At 36.5% G+C, this 21205-nt stretch overlaps 4 protein-coding genes across 5 annotated transcripts; 1 reads left to right on the top strand and 3 right to left on the bottom strand.

Moving 5' to 3' along the window:
• Positions 1-314: 314 nt before the first annotated feature.
• On the bottom strand, positions 315-2819 carry LOC117622366 (uncharacterized protein YciO). Its single transcript, XM_034353018.1, has 9 exons — positions 2480-2819; positions 2256-2377; positions 2100-2153; positions 1976-2000; positions 1682-1804; positions 1304-1470; positions 1056-1125; positions 873-971; positions 315-645 (listed from the first exon to the last, which is right to left on the bottom strand). Exons 1-9 carry the CDS (start codon positions 2708-2710, stop codon positions 610-612), a joined length of 927 nt encoding a protein of 308 aa, XP_034208909.1. The 5' UTR covers positions 2711-2819; the 3' UTR covers positions 315-609.
• A 716-nt stretch (positions 2820-3535) lies between these two features.
• Positions 3536-5420, bottom strand: LOC117622186 (mitochondrial import receptor subunit TOM20-like). Its single transcript, XM_034352774.1, has 6 exons — positions 5145-5420; positions 4922-5000; positions 4608-4777; positions 4454-4501; positions 4073-4171; positions 3536-3902 (listed from the first exon to the last, which is right to left on the bottom strand). Exons 1-6 carry the CDS (start codon positions 5241-5243, stop codon positions 3771-3773), a joined length of 627 nt encoding a protein of 208 aa, XP_034208665.1. The 5' UTR covers positions 5244-5420; the 3' UTR covers positions 3536-3770.
• Positions 5421-13472: 8052 nt separating this feature from the next.
• Positions 13473-16737, top strand: LOC117623035 (B2 protein). Of its 2 annotated transcripts, none has more exons than XM_034353877.1 (6): positions 13473-13533; positions 14709-15272; positions 15655-15755; positions 15893-15976; positions 16111-16221; positions 16310-16737. In XM_034353877.1, exons 2-6 carry the CDS (start codon positions 14738-14740, stop codon positions 16355-16357), a joined length of 879 nt encoding a protein of 292 aa, XP_034209768.1. In that variant the 5' UTR covers positions 13473-13533; positions 14709-14737; the 3' UTR covers positions 16358-16737. The 2 variants fall into 2 exon arrangements, with proteins under 2 accessions (XP_034209768.1, XP_034209767.1); XM_034353876.1 differs by having other exon boundaries at positions 13480-13538.
• Positions 16738-18012: 1275 nt separating this feature from the next.
• Positions 18013-18643, bottom strand: LOC117623036 (agamous-like MADS-box protein AGL82). The gene has a single exon (XM_034353878.1). It carries the CDS (start codon positions 18571-18573, stop codon positions 18013-18015), a length of 561 nt encoding a protein of 186 aa, XP_034209769.1. The 5' UTR covers positions 18574-18643.
• Positions 18644-21205: the final 2562 nt, after the last annotated feature.

Here is a 21205-nt window from a genome sequence, read left to right as displayed (position 1 = left end):
GCAAGCAGTGGTTATTTAATGCAGGGCAAATTAAATGTTGAGTGTTCTGTTTATTACGGCTTTAAATTGAAGACCCACGTATAGAAAAGGGCAGTGCAACCACCATAGCCCATGTTCACGACAATCTCATAACTGCTTCTTTAAAGAAGTTCACAAACATCATTTACTTCCACTCACCAACCCATTGGCGTCTCCTCTTTTTTTTTTAATTTTTTTTTTTTGGGTACTTGTAGTTGTGCAACATTAAAAATGTTAAAACCAAATTGAAATATATTGTTTAGCTCGTGCCGGTTTCTAATGAACATGATAGCAACTAGTCAATTCAGTCCACTACAATTAATTGGGGTTGAACCAAATTGTTATCAGTGTAGTTGCTCTGTACTTACAAATCGGATTGACCAAAGGAAAGCTAGTGCTGACACATGGAAGCACTGTTAGCTCTCCTTTGGGTTTCACACACTGTACTGTTCAATTTTCTACTCAACCACTTCTTTACAAGGCTATACAGAAGATACAGGGCAGGACAGCTGCAAAAACCAGTGAGACATTCAACGTATCCAAACCCTGGTTCTCCACAGGATTTATCAAGATGAAGGATTTATCGTTGTACTAATCTTCTGCAACCATCCAGTGTAATTTGGGTCCCTGGATACAAAAGCATCACTATTTTAGAAGTGATAAAGATAAATAGACCAGATATCAGTGGCTATTATCACTGGTTCAGAGGCCCACAAAATATTGCAAAATGAACATTAGGAAATAAGTTTAACAGATGGCCATAGGGAAAGCCCAAAATCATTAGGTTCCAGGAGTGCCAGGCTCATATTGTTATGAGAAAGTATTGAAACCATAATTCATGGATGACCCATTACCTTTCCTTGTCGTATGAGTTTGGGAGGGATCACTGTCATGTCAACTACGGTTGATGGATCAGCCACTCTTACCCCACCATCAACGACAAAATCAAGGCCCTATAATGAATTTGAACACACAATTTAAGGGAGAGCTCAATTTCAGAATACATGCTAAACAGCCTTCATGTGCCAAACCCATACCTCAGGTCCATATATATCAGCTATAACGACAGGATCTAACAGCCACTCATTCTCCTTCGGGCACTTGACACTGCCAACAGGGAAACTTTCAGTACAACACCATAATAAATTGGATTGTAACAGAAGAATCAGCTCATATAGATTGCTTAAAACCCCACTATGCTAAGAGCTTCTCATCTTCCTACAGTTCTTCAAGTCATTAATGAAGAGAAGGTATACCAATGTATACAAAATAAAATCAGAGTTACCTTGTGGATATCAATGGTGAACCCATCTTCTCCAGTATTGCTTGACATATGGGTTCATCAGGCATACGAACACCGACATTTTTCCTTAAAGTGTATTTGGCATCTGCCGTCCCGTACCTTATACAATGTTTAGGCAGTTCTTTGGTTGCAGTTAAGATGAAAGTATACTGTTACACAAAAAGTGCTGTTATAGGCCAAATTTTAGGAATCTAGAGAACCATCATAAGTATTATGTGCTTGCTATACAATGAAACACTGTCTACTGGTGGTAGTGTTTAGTTGTAGTCAATGCTATAGATGACTAGGTTTAAAAAATAAAACAAAAAAATGTTCCTATAGGCAAATAATAATAGTAAGAGAAGCAAAGAAGAAACTTACAGGGCCAGGTAAGCAATGCTTAACAGCGCGGAATAAATTTGCATGACCTTGGCCATCGCCACGAGGGAACCCTGTTGTAAACGTATCAATGTCGTGGAAGGAGTGGCATAAGATGCTAAGGGGCTGCACCAGTAAGTCAGTCACACAGACAGTCATGTCAAAAAAAAAGAAGAAATCAAAAATGAAAATTGGAAGAAAACCCAATAATCACAAAATTATCTAGTGATTAACAACAGAGTTAATGAAGCAATGATATTGAAGTGATCATGAGTAAAGGGATTCCGTGATGCTTGCCTTTTGAGGATCAACGTTCTTGATTCTGCAATGAAAGAAAGAAAGCATCTTTTCTTTAGCAGTAAATTAATATTTTCAAATGAGTAGGAACAACGTAGACAAGGAAAGAAGAGGATCTTCTTACCTACGAAGGCGTTCAATGGCTGAGTGGTTTCTGAGATCACAAACTATTGCATACCTACAACAATATTGCAATTGCAATTACAATTACAATTACAATTACAATTACAATTCAGATTCAAATGAGCAAGAAAGATTGTTTTGTTGTGCTGTGACTTACACAGTGTCAGTAGGAATAACACCAACACCGCCCTGTTTCAAAAGATGAACAACTGGTTCCAATTTCCAGCTGTCAGCTCCTGATAGTGATGGATCAACTTCAACGTAAAGCAGTTCATCCTCCTGATATTATCAGTCAATCAATTTCATAAGCTTCGGATGCTCAAACGCCCAATTTTTGCTTAATTTACATTTTAAACAGGGAGAGAGAGAGAGAGAGAGGACCTTGGTGAAGCGAGGAGTGGCGTATTTGAGACGCTTGGGGCTTCGCTTGACAGCGAGAGCTAACACTTGGAAACGCCGGCGTTTTGGAGCGTCACAGCATACACGGCGGCTTGCATTTGAAATTGAATGAAGGCCAAGAGTTCCAGGCGCTGCTGCCAAAGACCGCGAAAAGCTGGAAGACGAAGCTAAGTCGCCACTGTAAACTTTCGTCTGGATACTACAGTAAGCCATTATCTCGAAGATTTGGAGGTACAAAAGTACAAAAATTTGGAGATGCAAAATTACAAAAGAGCCTTAATTAACGTTGTTTTCGGAGTTTCTCGCACCAATCTAAACAGACATCAGCAGCCACACAGAAACTTCCGGGTTCTTCGGGCGAAACGGCGCCGTATATAGGAGATGCAGCACGTGGACATTCAGAGACGGTACGCCTCAATGCCTCATAGGCTCATTGGGCCATTGATTCGTGGGCCGAATTTTGGGGCTTTTTATTTTAGGATCTTTATCCGCTGCAATTTAATATAAAGCCCATAAACAGAGAGTGAAATTCTATAGTGAGAGTGTCATATGCAGACCATAGATGTTGACTTTCAAGTATGACATCATTTCATTAAACTTAAGTGAAGTTACTATTTAGATGAATCGTGTGGAAAATATGAAGATTTGCACCTATAGTCCGTATATGACACCCTAGACATAGAACGACTCAAAATGGGGAAAAGAAAGCACCCGACGCATGAAACTTTCATTAATTAATTAATTTGCTTTTCTTCTTATTTGCATACAAGCGATATGCTATTTTAATTTAATCTAAACTACGGGAAGATTAATTTGCTTTTTAAGATGAGCTCAAATGTGATATTTTTGCTTAATTAATTGTGATCACCCAATCCAGCCAAAACAAAAAATTTGAATAATTCAAATGAGGGATCGAAAGAAAGCATGCATCAGAACAAGTAATTGCATGCTGGAGAAAGGCATAACCAGATTTACCCCCATCTTTGTCGTGATGGGCATTTGAAACTAAGGAATTGAATCTGCAAAGACACACCAACATCCACAAAACCAGCTGCTCAACCGTCATCTATATTTGACTATGAGAAATATGCAATATTGTTATCTATCATCAGTCACATTGGCGAAGCCTCACTATATTCACTAGGGCAAAGCTAACTACTTAATCTTATGGATGGTCTGCCACATATGATATGAGTCCATTTCAAATGTACATCTCCACCTGCTGATGAATGATTCATCTCCAAACCACCTTCCAGAGTGCCAAAAACTATGTCTAACTAAAGCGTGGAGGTGGGGGAGGAGGATGGGATTTTGCAAATCCTAACCAAGAAACAATTCCGACAGCAAGGATTATCCAACCAAATATGTCATACTTGAGATCGCTGCTCTTGCTTTTCTTTGTTGCCTGTAGAGGGAGGAGGGACAAGGGGATAAAGCAATAAATCATCAACAGATCAAGAAAACAACCATAATGAAAGCACAAGGAGTGCAAATGTGATGCACTGAGGTTAACAATATCATTCATCAACAATCAATGAACTATTGAATGACATCCCCATGAGACAGAAAAATCACCTTTGCGCCTGATGAAGTAGAAGGTCCAGCAGCAGCAGCGACCCCCATCACCTGTTGACCAAAACCATGCTTTTGGAATTCCATGTGCAACTGCGGGGCCTATAAACACAGTCATTAATAACTTTGCAACAAGTCTCACATTCTTGGGCTGTTAAATCCAGATACAATTGTCTGAAAAATACAGTTCCAGAGATACTATAAACATAAAGTATAAATGACTTCTCAAGAAAACAGCTGACACCACACTAGACTTGGAGACAAGTAAAAATCAAGGTTCTAATTGCCAGTCCCCCACGCTACCGCAACTAAGGATGCCAATTAGAACCTTGATTTCAACAACAACAAAAAAGCATTTTCATCAGATCAAGTGTTAGAGAGCACCTTGGCAGCCACTTCCAAAGACTTTCGATAGACTTCATTTCCTGGATCCTGCAAAAAATAAAAGAAAATATTCATCATACATCCAACTTGGAAAAACAATGACATACTTTGACAACAAGCATACAGTTTCTTTGAGATTTGGCAGGTGAAGTACCTCGTCAAGAGCTTGCTGAAAATACTGAGACGCTTTATCAAAACCACGATTTGCCTCGTTCTGGTCCGGATTAAAAAATGCACGAGTAGTATGAGCATTTCCCAGGCACCAAAGAGCATCATGTTTCTTAGGACTAATCGACAATGCCTCCTCCAGCTTTGAAATTGCATCTGTGCAACCAATCACAAACCCATATTTACAAATTTAAAACTTACAAACTACTCAATTAAACAATACCAAATACGAAGGCTAAAGAGAAGAGATTACAGTCGCGCATTCAAAAGATACATGAATATTTGGAGGAAAGTTAGCACCTTGAATCATCTTGTTTGACTCTACGACATTCTGAAACTGAGACAACTCCAGTAGAGCTCCAGCCCATCTCGTCAAGTTCTGCAATTACAAAATAGAAAAGTTAAATATAAGTTGTTTAAATAAAAAAAAGGTGAAGAAGGGAAAGAAGTTAGAGCTCGAAAGCTAGCAATCCCCAGGTTCAGAAAGGAGAATGAGAAGGATGAAGAGGGAGGAGATACGAACACCGGCATCGAGAGGATTCTTAGTGTAGGTGGCTTCGGAGGTCTTACGGGCGTGTTCGAAGAAGAGGATCCGATCGAAGTCGTTTTGCTGCATATCCATGGAAATGGAGGGTTTTTCGTTGTGCTCTGTACGGACGGTAAGGTTTAGAGAGATTCCAGAGCGAGGCGACTCCTCTTCGAATCCGCAGAGAAGAGGACCGGACTAGCTGTCAAGGTTTAAGCGGTTTTCTATTTGGGCTGGAATAATGGATTTATTCTTTTTCTGTCTCTCTTTTTCTTTTTCTTTTCTTCCTTTTGAAGCTAAACTTGCAGACACAATCATAAATTAACTATTTATCACAATATGCAGTGTGCTTTTTCAGGAAAATAAAATCAAAGAAAGTGAGAGGAAAAACGTTAGTATTGTGCGGTAAGGAATTTTTTTTGTAACTCTCACATCTTATACATTACCTCATGTACTAATTCACATATATTAATACAATAAATTTTTAATAGGGAGACTTTGAAAAAACCCAAAGGAGAGAGAAATTTTTTAAAAGAAGCCAAAATGGACAAAATTGCCCTTATTTATTTTTGAATTTCCTAAGGAATCCTTTACATTTGCATGTCTTTAATTTAAAAGTTGAGAGGTTTTTATGTCTTTTTTGAAAAAACTTTGGCTTTTTCCAAAAGTAAAAAGTTTTTTTGTGGCTAAAACCTAAATTTACTTTTTTAATTATATAATATAAGTGGTCGATATTTTTATATTTCATAAATGGGAGAACTCAGGAATCAAAAAACTTAAATAGAGAAATCAAAAAATTAGAATTGAATCAACTACTCGTCTAATTGATCAAATTTTTGATTTTGAAGGTATTTAATTACGAATTTTTTGAACGTGTAACTCACATAATTTTTTATTTCATAAAATTAAATCATTTTAATACACATATATAAATAATATACATCATAGTAACATGCTTAAATTAATCATTCCAATACATATTCGTAGTAATAGTCCCGATCTCTTGGACTACAGGAGTCCAAGAGATTGTGGTCACTCACCGTTAGATATTAATCCAATGGTTCAAAATGATATATATAAATGCAATATGACATAAATGATTATTACCCGATTCAAGTCAACCGTTGAATTTACATCCAACGGTGAGTGACCATAAATCTCTTGGACTACAGGGGTCCAAGAGATCAGGGCTGTTCGTAGTAATCATGCTATGTAGTTAGATGTTAGTATTGTTTGGTGATACGTGTTTAGTATTCATGATGTTAGCGCTCATGCTAGCATCCTTCTCTCTAACCTTCTCTTTTGGACCTTCTTCCTTTTTTGCTTGACATATGTCATTCTCCTTACACTTAAAACAATGTCATTAATATATTATAAAAGCTAACTTTTGCTTTCCAAGTTTACCCTTATTAAATGTATTTAATTTATCCAAAAAAATTTCACAACTTTCTTACCATCTTATTAATTTTTTTCTAACATCAATTATTTTTTTAAAGAAAATCTATGCTTTTAAGAGGAAATGTCTGGTGGTTTTTTTTTATAAACACAAAGGGTTTAGATAGAAAAAAAGAAAAAAAAAAGTCCTTTGTGTTTTTTAAAAAAAGGACATTGCCTATTTTTTGAAAAAATTAGATATTTTCTTGAAAAAAATAATTGACGTTAAAAAAAAAATTGTAAGAAAGTTGTGAAATTTTTTTGAATAAATTGAATACATTTAATAAGGGTAAAGTTGGAAAGCAAAAGTTAACTTGTACAATATATTAATGACAATGTTTTAAGTGTAAGGAGAATGACATATGTCAAGCAAGTCTAAAGGAGAAGGTTAGAGAAAAGTTGCTAGCATTTCTCTTAGCTTGAATCCACAGCACAACATCTTTGCTTGGAGCATATCCATAAGAGCACTTCCACCAGTTGACTCTTGCCATGACAAGATTAGCCCTAGGGCAGGCACTATTTATGTGAATAGTGCCTGCCCTAGTCCCCTTCAGCAAAATGTGTTTCCAGCAGTTGGGGCTTGCCATGGCAATTACTATTCATTGTTTTGTTTTTTTCACAATTTTGTTTACTTCTCGGATATTTTCGGATAAGATTTTTGGGTTCCTACGTGTTTCGGTTTTCATATCGGATAAGATTTCAAATTTCAGATACATTTCAAAATTCAAATTTCAGATAAATTCAAAATGTCAAATTTCAGATACATTTCGAAATTCAAATTTCAGATAAATTTGAAATTTGAAATTTCATTTGAATTTCAAATTTCAGATAAGATTTTCACCCTCTAAGATTGCGCCACGTGTCATATCTATCTGTGTACATTTTTCTATAAAATCAGAGGTTCAGCTCATACCTCCCACACCAGTTCTTCTCTACATTTCCATTTCTCAAATTTTAGATTTCATTCTCCATTCTCAATGGCAGACATGGAAGAGGTTTTGGAGAGGCAAGAGCGAGAAACTAGAGAAAGAATGCGTAGACGAGCTGCAAGCAAAAGGGCGCAGAGAGAACTAGATGAGCAACTTGGCATAGCAGTTGCTTTGCTGGAGGAAGAAAAGCAGGCTCGCCGTGGTTCACGAGAAGGCCGTCGCCCAAATGTGGACAGACATAGACATTCCCGGGGTAAGAATCTTATGGAAGATTATTTTATCCCACAATCTCTGTACTCTGATGTTCATTTTCGAGGGAGATATAGAATGCAACCTCATTTGTTCAAAAAAATCATGCATGATATTTGCAATTATGATGAATATTTTGTTCAAAAGAGAAATTGTGCTGGAAATTTGGGACTTCTTCCAGAGCAGAAGTTCACAGCTGTGATACGAATGTTTGCATATGGGTCATCTGCTGATCAGTGGATGAGATTGCTCGAATGGGGAAGTCCACTGTTTTGGAGAGCTTGGTGCGATTTTGTGATGCAGTGGAAACTCTGTACACCAGAGACTACCTCCGCAGACCTACGCCCAGGGACCTGCAAAGGCTTCTCCAAAAAGCTGAGTCTCGAGGATTCCCTGGCATGATTGGTAGCATTGACTGCATGCACTGGCAGTGGAAAAATTGTCCAACTGCTTGGCAAGGGGACTATGGAAATAGAAAAGGGCAGAAAAATATCATCCTGGAAGCAGTTGCTGGTTTTGATACATGGGTTTGGCACGCCTTCTTCGGAGTTGCCGGATCTCAAAACGATTTGAATGTCCTAGGTCAATCCCGGTGTTCAATGATGTTTTGAGAGGTGAAGCCCCAAATATCACATATGAAATTAACAATACCATCTACCAGACCAGGTATTATCTAGCTGATGGCATATACCCGAGGTGGACAACATTTGTGAAAACAATTCCACATCCCCGATCCCATAAGCAAAAATTTTTTGCTCGCTATCAAGAGGGGTACAGAAAAGATGTTGAGAGGTGCTTTGGTATCCTTCAAGCTAGGTGGGCTATTATCAGGGGCGCAGCACGTCTATTTGACGAGGAGGTGCTTAGGAGTGTAATGATGACTTGTATCATCCTCCATAACATGATTGTGGAAGATGAATATGATTACGATGCTGATGACGTGTATGAACCAAATCCCATGGACACGGCCCTAACACGAATTTATGAAAAACTAGTGGGGCCAAATGGAGAAGCAGTGCAGCATGAACCGTTGGTTAGAGACGGTAGTTTCATGCCCCGTATGATTGATCGCTACACGGAGATGCAATCGTCCTATATTCATGAACACCGTCAAGTTGACTTGATGGAGCATTTATGGGCGGTGAAAGGTCATGAAGGAAATGAAGGTGAATAAAGTGAAGTGAAGAAGTTGTTTTTATGCTTTGGTTGTGGTTGTTTATTTTTTATGCTTTGGTTGTGGTTTGTTTTATTTTTTATGCTTTGGTTGTGGTTTGTTTTATTTTTTATGCTTTGGTTGTGGTTTGTTTTATTTTTTATGCTTTGGTTGTGGTTTGTTTTTTATGTATGGAATGTTTTGAATAAAAAGGAATTTTGTTGAATATTTTCTTTATTGAATAAAAGAAAAGCAATACAACTAATAATAAAATAAAATACATGAATTAAACAAAACAAAAAATACAATGAAATCAAAGGTACATGAATTAAACAAAAAAAAAAAAAAACAATGAAATCAAAGGCAAGTAAACTAAGACATTAAAGGCAAACAAACTATTTTAATGGTTTCCATCATTTAACCAATCCGTGTTGCTAGGTCCATCGTCACGAAAAAGTCTTCGTCTCATAACATCCATTCGTTCTAGCTTCCAAAATTGTTTTGTTTCAGGAGACATATGGCTTGTATCCATGGCCATGGTTTCCCGATCTTTTTTTTCAATGTTTTGTTCGCGTACATACTCCCTTTCTTTGCGTACATACTCCCTTTCTTTTGCATATTCTACTTGAACTGCCATATCGTGCTCTTGTTGTTTCAAGTCCATTTCAATTCTCATGGCTTGGTGCTTTGAAAGTTCCTCCAAAAATTGAGATGCATTCTTGCTAGAATTACTCCCTCTCTTCGCCTTCGCCGCCTTCCTCCCAATAGGCCTTGGAATATTTTCAATGGGTGAGTCTTGACTCATCGGGGAATCCATAGGTGAATCCGATGCCGGAGTCTCATGAAGTGGAGTCTCGTTCAAGACTACCGTCGGACCGGTTGGAATAATTTGGAATCTCTTACAAGTCTTCACCACCTCCCAACAATGGGTATGGTTAAAACTTTTTTTCCCTTGGCCGGTAGCACCAAACCACATTTGTGCTTGTATAATCTATAAAAAAAAAAAATGAAATGGAAATGCAAGAGAATTTTTCAAATATTGGCAATGCAACATGTACAAAAAAAACTAATGGAAATTAAAGAAACAATAAAAAAAAATGCAACATGTATTAACAAAAATAGAGACATATTAACTAAATATATAAATTGCAAGAAACATTAAAATAAAAATTAATATGACATAGAAATTAATAGAAGAAAAATGACAAATAATTTACCTCATTGCTAAGATTTTCTCCGCTTCGTTGGTTGTCAATCGCTTTTGCTAAAGCATTTCTCCATTTCCCCAACTCTTTATTAAGAACTTTCCACCTACTGGATAATGCCATTTCTGTACGTGTAGAACCAATTGCCCTTTCACAAAATGCTTGATGAATTTTTTTCCACATATGAGAAAATTTAATCTCATTGCCCGTTACTGGACAATGACTAACTTGGACCCAAGCCTCACACAAGCTAACATCTTCTATCATGCTCCATGCCCCTCCATTTTCATTAGAAGAACCCATAATATGCTAGAAAAAAAATTACAACTTCAAAGTGAAAAAATATTGAATAGAAAGTGAAAATTTTTTGAGAAGAAAGTGAACAATAGTAGAAGGAGAAGAAAATATATGAGGATTTGGTGTTAAAAGTGAAGAGTATTGGTTGGTATTTATACACAAAAAATTCTGTAATTTTTGTGTATTTTTTTAAAAAAAAATTCGATTTTTTTTCAATTTTTTTGGGCAGAAATATTGGCTGCCGTTGGATTGAACAAAAAATTCCAATCGGAGCGACCAGAGGCCGCCACGTGTCAAAGAGCCGTTGGCGGCACTGTAGCGCTGAGTTGAAATTTTTTTTTAACGTTGGCGCGTGCAATGCACGCGCCAACGGTAAAAAAAATTTCAAAAATTCAGGGCTGACGCCATGCTGGCGTCAGTTGTTTTGTCCCACGCCTCGGGCCCGAGCTCGGGCCAATTCCGCCTTCGGGCCAGCCCAGTTTTGGTGGCCCCCACTCTGCCCGGGCTGGACTTTTGCTGCTGGAATCGTTTTTTGCCCCAACCCCCCCCCCCCCAGCCCGAGTCCAAAAAGTGCTGCTGGACTTGCTCTAAGGAGATGCAGGTTTAATGACAATTTGACACTTCACAGTCACACGGGGAAATTAGGGCCAACGCTAAAGTTCATCATGTCTGATAACATTAGCCCAAGCCCATCACTTGCTTACAAATTAAGCCTAAAGCCCCCCAAAGGAAGGAAGCATAATTCACATAAGGCCCACGTACAAAGAATAACAAAACTCACATAACAGAACACAAGCCCAAAAGAGCGATATGTTATGCTATAGAGTCATGTGTTGTCGCATTATGCATAAAGGCCCTATTTAGTTCACATCACGAATTTGAGGAGAAATTATTACTAATGTCATTTCTCAAGGGATAGAAAATATAATATTTTTTTCTCACGTTTGGTAATATTAGGAAAGTAATCGGGAGATATCATTCTGAGTAGGAATGAAAAACAAAGTTTGTATAATTTTTCAATTATACTCATATTAAACATTTAATGATATATTATAATTCTAAATTGTTAATGGGGACAAAATGATCATGAAAAATATGTATTTAATGTTGGCTCATTTTCCCCAAACTTTTCCATGATGAGAAAAAACAAAATCCAATTTTGGAGGAAAAGTTCACTTTCCCTCTTACTTTCTTATGAGTCAAGCAACAATTTCTCATACATTGACTTACTTACCAAACATGAGAAAGCAATTAATTTCTCATTCTCAAACATATTTTTCTATAAATTAAACGGGACCATATAGTCGTTCAACTTCCACTGTACACATATGAGGGAGAGAGAGACATAGATATTTTGGTGATATTTTTTGTACAAAAAAGGTGCAGAAGGCACGTGAAATAAAAGTGTCCCCGTTTTGATGTTGATTCAACAACCCATACGTCACATGCCAACCAATCCCAATCCCAATCCCATTCCCATTCCGATTCCCGTTCCCACCAACTTCATTTTAAAAAACCGCTTAAACAAGTTGTGGTCTGCAGCTCAACAGACATTTAATAGGAGACTCTTCTTCCTAATTACATTAACCAATCATTATTATTATAATTTTATTAATTCTATCTATTGGTAGAAAGAAAAGTATTATCTGGATTATTATTATTACAAGTCGATAGTTGTCTACACTACTTGTAGTTTATATGCGACCAGGCCAGCGAATTTCATGGTTATTTTCCAAATGGATCAGGAAAAACGACAAAGCTCGTTTGCGGAGGAAGCACACAGTGATAGTATTACTACCCTAAGACTCTCCTCTCCCGCCAGTCTTGCCGACAGACAGACAGAGCCACATCGCAACATTCCAAAAACTACTGGAATCTAATTTCGAATTCATCTGAACAGAAAAATATAAAATGAATTAAATTCCAAGTAGTTCATCTGAATTGGATGTGCGCATCGTCTGCACATACCACGTCCCTCTTTTGTCATTTTGTTCCTCATTGGATTTATCCCCATAGTATTTCACTTAATTTTCGAGGTTAATTGTTGTGTCTAATTGTTTCTTATTTGACCAACACTTTAATTAGAGACTTCATTTAAACAAGGCAAATGTTGATCTGCAATAGAAAAGCTCCCGAAAACCCTAGTCCCCTTTTCTTACAAAAATTCATCTAGAGTCGTTTTCACTTTGAGAGGAGGAAGCCATTGTTCTTCCTCTCTTATTCCATTTTCAAAGACATAAGGATTCCCCTATCTATTTTAATTTTGTTATGATTTTCCTCCACTCATCACATGTGAATACATCTCGACGTTGGATCTCCACCTGCGTTTCAGCGTCAAATTTTTACCACCATTTTGCGAATTTTTTCAATCATGCGTGATCGTTAACAGATGAGCTCCAAATTATCTTAATTTTGATGTTAGATCTCTTCGTTATTGAATGCCCATTTTGCTAGTTTCTATTGGTCGTTTGTGGCTAGTGATTTTTTGAGCTAAATTATAAATGCAATCCCACAATTTCTCATAACAAAAAAAAAATAAAAAATGGCAAATGTTGGTATTTAACAAGGGTGCTCACATTGATTAAGGTAGTGAGTCCACACACTTATACCTGACTTCAAGTCCTTCACTCTGTATATTCTATTAATTTAGAGTTTTTTAGACTATCGTTTGTGGGTTTTTGTTGTTTAAATCTATTAAATACATGGTATGAATTTAGATGAACATTTCTCTAGCATTAAAGTCTTTATCACTTGAACCTAACACAAGTTATTTACTCCATAGAAAATTTTGTAGATAATTTGAGTAATTTGGAATGGTCTTTTACAATTAGAAAGACGTAACTTGAAGTATCATTGTGGTTAGTGAAATTGTCCAAGCATTTAATGGTCAATACATTCTACATAACTACTTTATCAAGTACACCCGTTAATTGAATCGTGACTACTTTGTGACCACACAAAAAGATACTCAAAATGAAAACCCGGAGTGGCAACGGATGTGATTCACCAAACCTGCAAGGGCATTTCCGGTAAACTGTACCATATATATAACAATAAAGATCCAGCTGCACTCCTCCTCTGTCGTGTCTTCCGGGTTCACAGGGCAAAGCAGATAAAAGGTAAGGTGAGCTTCTGATCCCCAAATCTAGGGTTCTCTAAGGCTTCAAAAATTCACTCTTACTACACAAAATCAAGGCCTTAAGCCCTTCACTTTTCTTCTTTAAGCTAGTAATTGAAGCTTTTGTGTGCTTCTTCTCTCTGTTAATTGGTAATTACTTGTCACATTTTGCGAATTGCATCTTCTCCTCCTCAATTTCTGTTGCTTTACCCTTCTTATTGTTTTAATCTCAAATGCGTGTTTTGGATCTTTGAATTTGTTACATATACGTTGATGTGTAAGAAACCTTTTGGATTTAAGTATTTTTGCAGCTGATTAGTTCATTTTCAGCTTCGGATTTGGAGTAATGTTGGTAGTTGGAACTTGCGTTGTTCCAATTTTTTTTTTATTTTCTGTCATTTGGTTGACTTTTTAATCGGTGTAAATTTTTTCTTTTACTTGTTTGGTTGGTTGGAAAATGGAGTAAATGCAGAATGAAAACTATGAAACTCAAATATTTAGCTTCTTCAGGTGTCTGGGTCAGTTCTAAATCATGCTGTACATTGACATGAGTATCTCAAAATCATCTTTTTGGATTTTTTTATATAAAATATTTGTACTTTTCTTTTGATTAATAGTTATTTTGCACTTATAAAATGGTAAAACAGCATGTTTATTTACTTGCGAAAGTTAGTATTACCTTATCTGCCAATTTATCTCGTAAACCTTTATTTTCATCCACTTCTTTTTTCTTTTGTGCATGTATAATATGATGGTAACATGACTCTTTCTTTCATGAACATATGAGCTGTTCTCATGATTCTCTTATCCTCTTCCGTTCAACTCAGCATTGAACTAATATGGTTCATCTTTTCAGTATATGCTACTTATGTGAGCCAATTATTAATGTTGTCCCCTTATCCTTTCTTAATTTATAGAATCTTCCTTTAATGCTGTTTAATCAAAGTTCCTATCAGCATTTGTTCCGTTATCACTGCCTTTGTGCTTTTCTAAAATTAGATAAGCATGCTTTGCATTATTATACCTATTTACTATATGCTTTAACTTTTTTGGGTTTAACTGATTTTTCTGTTCTCAATCCCATTTTTTATTCTTTGAGCTGTTAAGTTAATTTCCCTTTCTCCTTCTAATAATAAAAAAAGTTCTTTTTCTGGTTTCTGGAAAACCGTTTTGTAGGATCTGTCAATCTGAGTATATTTTGCAAGATGGACAGCATGAACAGCTTTTGGCAATTGGGTGATGAGCTTCGAGGACAGTCAAAAGTCGCAGAAGATCAAAAATGGTTTATGGCTGCTTCAAAGTTGGCTGAGCAGACAAGGGTAAAGGGCGAGCGTATGAATAACCTTGATCTTTCAAAGGGCCCAGCCGAGACAAGGGCAAGGGATAAATTTGGGTTCCAGGAAGATAACAAATTTGAAAGCCTTAACTTTAACATGCTGAGCTTGGACTCTAAAGTAAATGAAAATGTGAGCAAAAGTTCCTTTAGGAATGGTATTTATAACATGAATGCAGTTTATCAGAAAAACAATGCAAGTGTTGTGGGAAACATGACTGGTAACAAGTACAGCAACAAAGAAATCAACAACAGCAATATCAACAATGAATCTGCAAATACTGTTGAAAAAAGGTTCAAGACCTTGCCGGCAACCGAGACGCTCCCGAGAAATGAGGTGCTTGGAGGTTACATCTTTGTGTGTAACAATGACACAATGCAGGAAGATTTAAAGCGACAATTATTTGGTAAATTTAATTTATTCTTATCTTCCTTAAGAATCTGTTTTAGATTTGTAATTTTTTTAGTTTTATTTATTTGTTTTTAAAGATTGTGGGTTATAACTTAAGGTATGGGTTAAAATGACTAATTCTTAGCTTGCATTCTCTGCATTTGCAGTCTTTACAGAGATAATAGTTCATGTAAAGGGATCCTTAAGGGGTTTGAATGCATAAAAGTTGTAACTAGGAATAAAATACATTGGATGAAATGGTTTATGATGTTTGTACATATTCCTCTACCCATGCAACTTAATTAATGGAGTTACCAATAAATGCAGATTATGCTTATAAATTATACAGTTTTTATTCCTTCTGTGTGTATGTGTTAATCTTTATATCTATATACTAGGTTTACCTCCAAGATATAGGGATTCTGTTCGGGCAATAACACCAGGCTTGCCTTTGTTTCTCTACAACTATACAACACACCAACTGCATGGCATTTTCGAGGTTTGTTCTCAAACTTCCTATATATTGTATTCATTCATATGTTTTGGCTGCAATATTCTTGGTGGTATAGCATGTATGCTGACTTGGGCTATCATCTTAGCTTATTATTTGATCCTTTTTCAATTGCTTTTGTGCAGGCAGCAAGCTTTGGTGGTTCAAACATTGATCCAACTGCTTGGGAAGACAAGAAATGTAAAGGCGAGTCGAGATTTCCTGCTCAGGTAGAATTTGTAACGATAAAGAAAGCTTTGTTCTTTTGGTTTTAGGCATTTATCTTCTTTTCGTCTTTGGGTTTGAGAGCCATTTATCCAATTTATTGATGGAGACCGTCTCCTTCCATATAAATAATTATTAGGTAAGGATCCGCGTTAGGAAACTCTGCAAGGCTTTGGAAGAAGATGCCTTCAGGCCAGTCTTGCACCACTATGATGGTCCCAAGTTTCGTCTTGAGCTGTCAATTCCTGAGGTATGGCACCTAAGTCACTGGTTGCATTGTTTTCTTCTTTGAGTTAAATTTTACTGGCTTCATACGAACCTATTTGACGATTTTTCAGACCCTGGATCTATTGGACCTATGCGAACAAGCGGGCTCTGCAGCATAAGCTAAATGTTGGCAGCAAGATGCCGATGTAGTAGGTTTTTTGTGGTGCATGTCAGCTGTGTGCTTTCAACAGCTTTTCCATGGAGCGCAAGCTTGGGGGTTAAGTCTGGTATTTACTTTATCTTGTGGAGTTATATAGTGCTTAGCGTGAGTGAGAGCCTGCTGAATAAGTGAGTGTGTCTCTTGTGAAGATACTTGTTTAAGTTGTACAACATTTGAGAGCTCGGGTTTTATGATGATGAAAAATGAAGTCGCAAGATGTAAAAGAGATATATGACTGCTCTGTAATGTAATGTAGGAGTGGTAAAACCTCTGAAGGCCAAGTCCTTGATGCGATGTGTCTCTAATCTATTGGGTTGTTCCTTGTGTTGGTTTGGTCAATTTGGAGAGCATCTACCGTCTTCTTTACTCATATAGTAAGTTAAGTCTCTTCCAAAAGCTCAAATCCGGCGTGCGTTTGTGATTTCTATCAATTCTAGGGCAATAACATAGATATTGGTAAACGTGTAAGGGCTTTTGCGGGAAAATCGAAAAAATGGTGCATAATTATGATAAGCCAAGGGATCCAATGTAAACAAGAGAAAAAGCATCCGATGCAAAAAAATCAAACAAGGAATGTTGCTTTGGGATGACATTTTGCCCCCCGAATTGAACTTGAGAAGAGAAATAATACTACATTAATAAAACTAGTTAGTGATATTTATAGAATGCAAATAGGCTGACGCCTAATAGATTAACAAGTACATATCTTCAAGCAAGCCAAAGCTTCTATATATAGTATCTCTATCAAAAAAGTGAGCCAAAGTTTAAAAATAGCCAGAACTCCTTGTCTAGCCTATACTGAATAAAAGTTGAACGAACCTTAAAACCCAAATCCCGCCAAGAACCCTGAGGCCTATTTATACGTGGATACGTTGTTCTGTTTGAATTGGAACATGCTGTCGTACAACGTGCGCACTTGATCATCAACATAAGATTGAGATTGAGATTGAGATTGAGACTGAGATGAAGTAGCAAACTGTTGATATTCAAATGAAAAAGAAGCTGCCGAGACTGGACAATCGGTATGACTTGGTTGCAAGGATAGAGAAAGCGGTTCATCATATGCAACATTTAGCGGAGGCACGTCCACAGGATGTTCAACGCTTAGTTGTTGTTGTTGTTGTTCAACTTGAGATGTCGTAGCAGCACTGGACAATATCGGGTCGTACATATATGGTGGTTGCATGGGATTATTATTATTATTATAGAATGTCGGCTTCTCCTCCATATTCCCATATTGCAGAGGAACTGCATCAATTCCAAACAGGTCATAATCCCAGATAGATGTCGTGCCCTTATAATCCGAAGCATTTGATGGAGCATACTGAATGTTGTTATTGGCCCATGAAGTGCTTGCAGTTGCAAATTGATCCCAGCCACTTTCGCTCATCCCCATTGAACCATAATTACTAGGGTTCTGATCATCAACCATTGAAAGAAATGGAGGGTCTAGGTTGCTTTGAACCAAGGCCTGCACATTATGTCAAAGAAACAGGAGCATGCTAATTATTAGCACCAAAATAAGAACATATACCATTCGTGCGTTAGACCAGTTGGCTAGAGCAGTGAGTTAGAGTATTTTAGAGTATCGCTTGTATAAAAAAAAAAGTATGTTCAAGAAAAAGAGTTAGAGAGAAAGTTGAGAATTAAAGGGTACTCACTCACCATTGGGGGTATATAATCTTGTACCGCAGGTTTCTTTGAATCGATCATCATCATGTTGTGTATCCTGTGGGCAGCTTGAATTTTGGCCTCTAAATTGTTTAAAAGCTCGTGCATTTGGTCCAATGAATACTCATTAAGACGGTCGTCCCATGTAGGATACTTCTCTTCATAACTCTTAGTGCGTAGTTTCACAATCTCTTTCTTAACTTGCATTGTTTGGGTGGCATAAAAGTCAGCCAAGTTCTGAACTTTCTTGATCTTTGATGAATTGGACTTGTACTTGTCAATGATTTCCTTCACCTCTTCAAATTTCGCTGGGAAGGTTTGAGGAGGGGCCAGTTTGCCCTCGGATTTCTTCTCATAAACGATTGTACACACCTTCACATCACAAAGGGTGGTTAACTCAAAAGCCTTCTTAAACAATCCATTCTTTCTCTTTCGAAAAGTAACCTTCCGAGCTTTGTCGTCCTGAATCAGCTCCAAAGCTAGCTTTGTCTTACGTCGACCCATGTCTATGTTCTTGTTCTAAGAAAAAAACAGCAAGATAAGATCATGTTAGAACATATTACATCGCCGAGTTCAAACCCACTCCCCGTACATATTATCAAACTAAAAGGCGTTTTCTTTTAAGAACACATACCATAAGCATAACCGATAAGTCTTCGTTCTTATCAGTTAATCAGAATATATCAATTGCAGACAAACTAATTCATGAACACAACAATCCGAACATAAATCAACGTATACAGAATTATAACAAAGGATTAATAAGAACAGAAGTGTTGAAACTAAATAATGGTGCAACAAGGAAGAACCTTAGTTTCGATGGCTTCTTCTCACTATGTAGATTAAGATTCAATGCAGATAAGAAAAAGAGGGAGGTTTATGGTTCTTTATATTAGGTTTAGATCATGGGTTGATGAAAAGAAAGGAGGTTTACGGATATCTCCTTTATACGGGAGGGATTGAGCTCCCGTCTCTGGTCACGAATAAGGAAACAAAATCATAGTGATTGATTGTTTCTGTTTTTTTTTTCAAAAAATTTCCTTTACGAATATGGTGTTAATTGATTAATCAGCACACAAAATATTTGGGATACCCGAAATCCCGATTCTTTCCCATTATTTATCAGCATTAATTGAGAGTAAATTATTATTTTATTTTAAAGCAGGGTAGCACAAGAGGAAACTTAATTTTAATTGGGATCTTCACTAATATACCCAAAATAGGAGCTGAAATTATAAAAAAACCCCACATGAAAAACACTTCATAAACACACCCAAAATCCATTTATTAAATAACAAATTAGTGTTGAAGTTCCAATAAATTACAGCACTGCCACTATCAAGCCCAACAGAAAAAAACTCAAAAAACACCCAAAACAAACCCAGCCCAAATTTATAAACAAGCCCAAACATTGTACCATCTCGTATTCCATAACTTTCCGCCCAAAAAAACATTATAGAATTACACTGTTAATACTATGCCGTAGAACTGTCATAGAATTACACTGTTAATATTATGCCGTAGAACTGTCTTGCTATTAAACTGTTATGACATTATTATTTGCTGAAATATTATTTAAACAACATTATTGTTCAGGGGCGCTTTTTACCTACACAATAGGACAGTATTGTACAAACATAACATTAAAAAAAAATAAAAAATAACGAAAACCAAGGGTCTGTCCCCACAACCCTTCATTCTCCATCAAACCTCCGCAAATCATATCATAAAAGTACATTGTTAATACCATGTCATGAAAGTACATTGTTAATATCATGTCATAAAAGTGCATTGTTAATACCATGCTATATTGTTAATACAATTTCATAGAAAAACATTCTTAATACAATTTCATAGAAAAACATTGTAAATACTATTTCATACAAAAAATCCAAAAAACCCTAACAAGAGATTCGATATCCTTTGCTGCCACCTCCAATTGTCCATAGTTTCACCAGATACAATTGCAAAGGCACAAGGAAATACCTTTATAAGAAGAAAAAAAAAGTACACTGTTAATACTATGTCACAGAAGTACATTGTTAATACTATGTCATAGAACTATTTTCCTAGGAAAAATCACATTTTTGCATATCATAAAATCACATTGTCCATAGTTTTACCAGAAGCAATCGCAAAGGCCCTCTACAAGAAGAAAAAAAAAAGTACACTGTTAATACTGTGTCATAGAACTACCTTCCTAGTGAAAATCACATTATGCATATCATAAACTTTAAGTGCACAACTATATGAGCAAAAAATAGCGCATGCTTTGTTACTGAAAAATCTGTTAATACTATGTCATGGAAGTACACTGTTAATACTATGTCATAGAAATCAACTCAATTGCAGGGTATGAACAGTTTAACAACTATTCATACCACTTACTGGAAGCTAACAACTATATTTCATTTGCATAATAGTTACGATAAAAATGTACAACTACAAAAACCCCATGTTCATAAACCAACAACCTTGAAAAACATAACGGAAAACACAACCTTTTTGAACAAACCTAGGAACCCAGAGCAAAAGCCCCATGTTCGTAAAGTAGCAACCTTGAAATACAACTGAAATTGAAAGAACAAGTGCTGTAGGTGAACTGGTTTGGCAACAAGTTGCTGCCAAAATTGCCATGACAGAAACAAACAGTATGAGTTGCAGCAGCCAATGCCTTGATTTTCTTTTCATTTTTTGCCACTGGTAAAAAATATTAAATGTCTTCTTCCTTGCTAACTAATGGCAACAAACTTTATACTGACCAAACCCCTTTGCAGTTTCCATGGATATGGTTACTAATTAAGATTAGTAAATTTGATGTGACACAAAAGCAAATGGATATTGCTGGCTAGAAAACCGAGCACAGTGAGAGACAAACAAAATTTGAAAAGAGAATTTTGCATTCCATTATCAGAACAGAAACCATTCAATCAATACTCCAATTTTGCATTCCATTATTTGAAGAAAAAAAAAAGGAAAAAAAAGAAGAAGATTGGAGACTGAGAAAGAGAAAACAATTGTTATCAACTGCAAAGAATCTTGAGCATAAAATAAAAATGCTCAGAAAGTGGTCCAATTTTCTGTACAAGCTATCGCTCTCTCTGTCTCCCTATGATATTCTTAAGCCTAAAAGAAT

The sequence above is a fragment of the Prunus dulcis genome, chromosome 3, assembly GCF_902201215.1.
Source record: "Prunus dulcis chromosome 3, ALMONDv2, whole genome shotgun sequence".
NCBI lineage: Eukaryota > Viridiplantae > Streptophyta > Magnoliopsida > Rosales > Rosaceae > Prunus > Prunus dulcis.
Note: the sequence above shows the minus strand (reverse complement) of the source record. Positions and strands in the feature narration are given on the sequence as shown.

Coding starts and splice junctions, on each gene's coding strand:
- LOC117623035 (XM_034353877.1), top strand. CDS start 14,738: ATGGACAGCATGAACAGCTTTTGGCAATTGGGTGATGAGCTTCGAGGA. Junction 15,756..15,892: donor AACTGCATGGCATTTTCGAG/GTTTGTTCTCAA, acceptor GCTTTTGTGCAG/GCAGCAAGCTTTGGTGGTTC. Junction 15,977..16,110: donor AGTCGAGATTTCCTGCTCAG/GTAGAATTTGTA, acceptor AATAATTATTAG/GTAAGGATCCGCGTTAGGAA.
- LOC117622366 (XM_034353018.1), bottom strand. CDS start 2,710: ATGGCTTACTGTAGTATCCAGACGAAAGTTTACAGTGGCGACTTAGCT. Junction 1,805..1,975: donor AGAACGTTGATCCTCAAAAG/GCAAGCATCACG, acceptor TTACTGGTGCAG/CCCCTTAGCATCTTATGCCA. Junction 1,126..1,303: donor TCACCATTGATATCCACAAG/GTAACTCTGATT, acceptor CCCTGTTGGCAG/TGTCAAGTGCCCGAAGGAGA.
- LOC117623036 (XM_034353878.1), bottom strand. CDS start 18,573: ATGGGTCGACGTAAGACAAAGCTAGCTTTGGAGCTGATTCAGGACGAC.
- LOC117622186 (XM_034352774.1), bottom strand. CDS start 5,243: ATGGATATGCAGCAAAACGACTTCGATCGGATCCTCTTCTTCGAACAC. Junction 4,502..4,607: donor TTCAGCAAGCTCTTGACGAG/GTACTTCACCTG, acceptor TATTTTTTGCAG/GATCCAGGAAATGAAGTCTA. Junction 3,903..4,072: donor CTACTTCATCAGGCGCAAAG/GTGATTTTTCTG, acceptor CTCCCTCTACAG/GCAACAAAGAAAAGCAAGAG.